The following is a 2,406-nucleotide window of genomic DNA, read 5'->3' as shown; positions in this document are numbered from 1 at the left end:
CTTCTTTATTTTTCTTTTAAAATTATCATTATCATTGGTCATCTTAATATAGTCTGGCAATTCGTTATATATTTGGGTAGCACTCCATATGACATTTTCTCTCAAATTTTTTTTTCTATTGCGTTCAATGTGAAAATTGTTGTGTTGTCTAGTGTAGTGTTCATGTATATCTTGATTTATGTCTATTGTTGTGCTTGTTTTAATTCGGTTAAATTTCATTTTGTGTATTAGTTTGCATTTCTCTATTTTAATTATGTTATTTAGTGAATGATTATTTGTTTCTCTCTGTAAGTACACTCTAGTAGTCTCTTACATCACCTGTATTGTTATTTACAATAATATTCTGGTTACTTCAGGTTGGCAAAGAATTCACATCTCGTGTGGATTTAGACCGTTCATCCTGGCGTGCACCAGACTTCTTCCCTGCTTCGTGCGCACTTTTACCAGCCTGTGTTAGCCATCGTGATGCTGTTGTAAATGCTTTTGTATATGTCCACCAGACCCTGCACAAGGCCAACGCCAGGTTGGCGAAACGTGGAGGACGTACTGCTGCCATCACACCTAGGTAGATAATAGAAACATAGTAAATAACAAATTCGAAAGGACTTCTGATATATTCTTGTTTTTTGCAGGCATTATTTGGACTTTATCCATCATTTCGTAAAACTGTACTCTGAGAAGAGAAGCGACTTGGAGGAACAGCAGTTGCATTTGAACGTTGGTCTGAATAAAATTGCAGAAACTGTGGAGCAAGTCGAGGAGATGCAGAAGAGCCTTGCTGTTAAATCACAGGTGATTAGAAATAGTTAGTGGCACTATGCTTTATGGCAAGTTGCATAAAAATGAATAACTATTGGTGCAACTAACATTTAGGTTTTTATAATAGATTTTTGAAATTTTAACATGGCCCAAAATTTTTAACTTCCCGAAGGAGATGTTTATGTTTTCATCAAAAAATCCCATTCGCTAATTTTATGTTTTCTCGACGTTTCAAGCCATTCTGAATCGAATGAGACCAAATTTGGAAAAAGTATGTGTGTGTGTGTGTGTATGTGAACAGATTTTTTGCCGTAAATCGACGTTTTCTCCAAAAACGGCTGGAACGATTTCAAAAATTTAAAAGTCATTCGATGTATCTCGATGAGGACTATCGTTTCTGAGTTTTGTGCGGCGATCGGCCGGGCCGTTTCTTTGTAAATTGCAGAAAAGTCAAAAAATTTTCGTCCACGTTTTAGCCTGCAATTCTGAATCGATTCTGAAATTCAAAAACCATTCGATAGATATTGGTTGGGAATCGTGCTGATTAGTTTTTGGTAAAACTTTGATAAAGATAAACTTGGTAAAGATTGGCCGGGCCGTTTTCTTGTAATAAAGTTTTTAAAAAAAAAATTTCGATGATTTTTATGATTTTTTTTTTGACGGTAGATACCATAGTTTTCTAGGTCATACTAAAATATTACGGCCCTACGACAACTCGTTTAGCTTTAAAAATTCGTCAAACTTTGCAAAAATTGGTATCGTTTTATTGACATTTGTCAAAATAAAGTCTTTGATCGACGTTTTCTTAAAAACGCCTGAACCGATTTTAGAAATTTAAAAGCCATTTGATGTATTTCGGTGAGGACTATCGTTTGTCAGTTTTGTGCGACGATTTGCCAAGCCGTTTCTCTATAATTTGAAAAATAGTGTTAAACTTTTCGTCCACATTTAAGCTCATCCTACCGAACCGATTTTAAAAAATCAAAAACTGTTCGAAAGATATTAGTTGGGAATGGTACCGATTAGTTTTAGGTGAAAATCTACGGAGCCGTTTTCTTGTAATTAACTGTTGAAAAAAAAATTTAAATCGATTTTTATGGATTTTTTTTAGTGATATACCATGGTCTTATAGAACTTACTGAAATATTACGGCCTTACGACAAATAGTTTGATTTAAAAATTCATCAAAGTTTGAGAAAATGAGTAGTGCTTTTGAGATTTGTTAAAATTAAAATTAGACTATTTACTTGGTATAACGCTAGAGTACTTGGTCTTAATAAACATAATAAACCATTAAAGTTCTGAAAACTGGTTTCATTATATAAAATTTGCTTTTAGAAAATACTCCGAGTCAAAGTGTTTCGTTCGTTTCAATTATGTGTAATAAATCCACTCGGAATACTTTTAATGACGTATAAATTAATTAATTTATTTTTTATTGATTATGTCGATTATTTAAACATATCGGGAAGTTTATGTAACTTGCCTCAAGGCTAAATACCAAACCAACTAGTTTTTACATAAACGACTTATTACTTACTTACCTTCTTTATCAAACCAACTTTCTTTTGGGACTGGGGTATTTTATATCGTTTTCTTTTTTTTCAGGAGTTGCAAGCCAAGAACGATGCTGCCAATGCTAATTGA

The 2,406-nt window shown here is 33.3% G+C and overlaps 1 protein-coding gene across 1 annotated transcript; it reads left to right on the top strand.

Annotated features, from left to right (window-relative positions):
• Window positions 1-356: 356 nt before the first annotated feature.
• LOC113372116 (dynein heavy chain, cytoplasmic-like) lies at window positions 357-2,406 on the top strand (the record flags this gene model as incomplete). Its single annotated transcript, XM_026612445.1, has 3 exons — window positions 357-565; window positions 633-792; window positions 2,368-2,406. Coding segments are annotated over 3 exons (408 nt in total), but the record flags the coding sequence as incomplete, so codon positions are not given.

This window comes from Ctenocephalides felis, unplaced genomic scaffold (genome assembly GCF_003426905.1).
Source record: "Ctenocephalides felis isolate EL2017-DRISC unplaced genomic scaffold, ASM342690v1 CF-g0.4_SCAFFOLD_01592, whole genome shotgun sequence".
NCBI lineage: Eukaryota > Metazoa > Arthropoda > Insecta > Siphonaptera > Pulicidae > Ctenocephalides > Ctenocephalides felis.
Note: the sequence above shows the minus strand (reverse complement) of the source record. Positions and strands in the feature narration are given on the sequence as shown.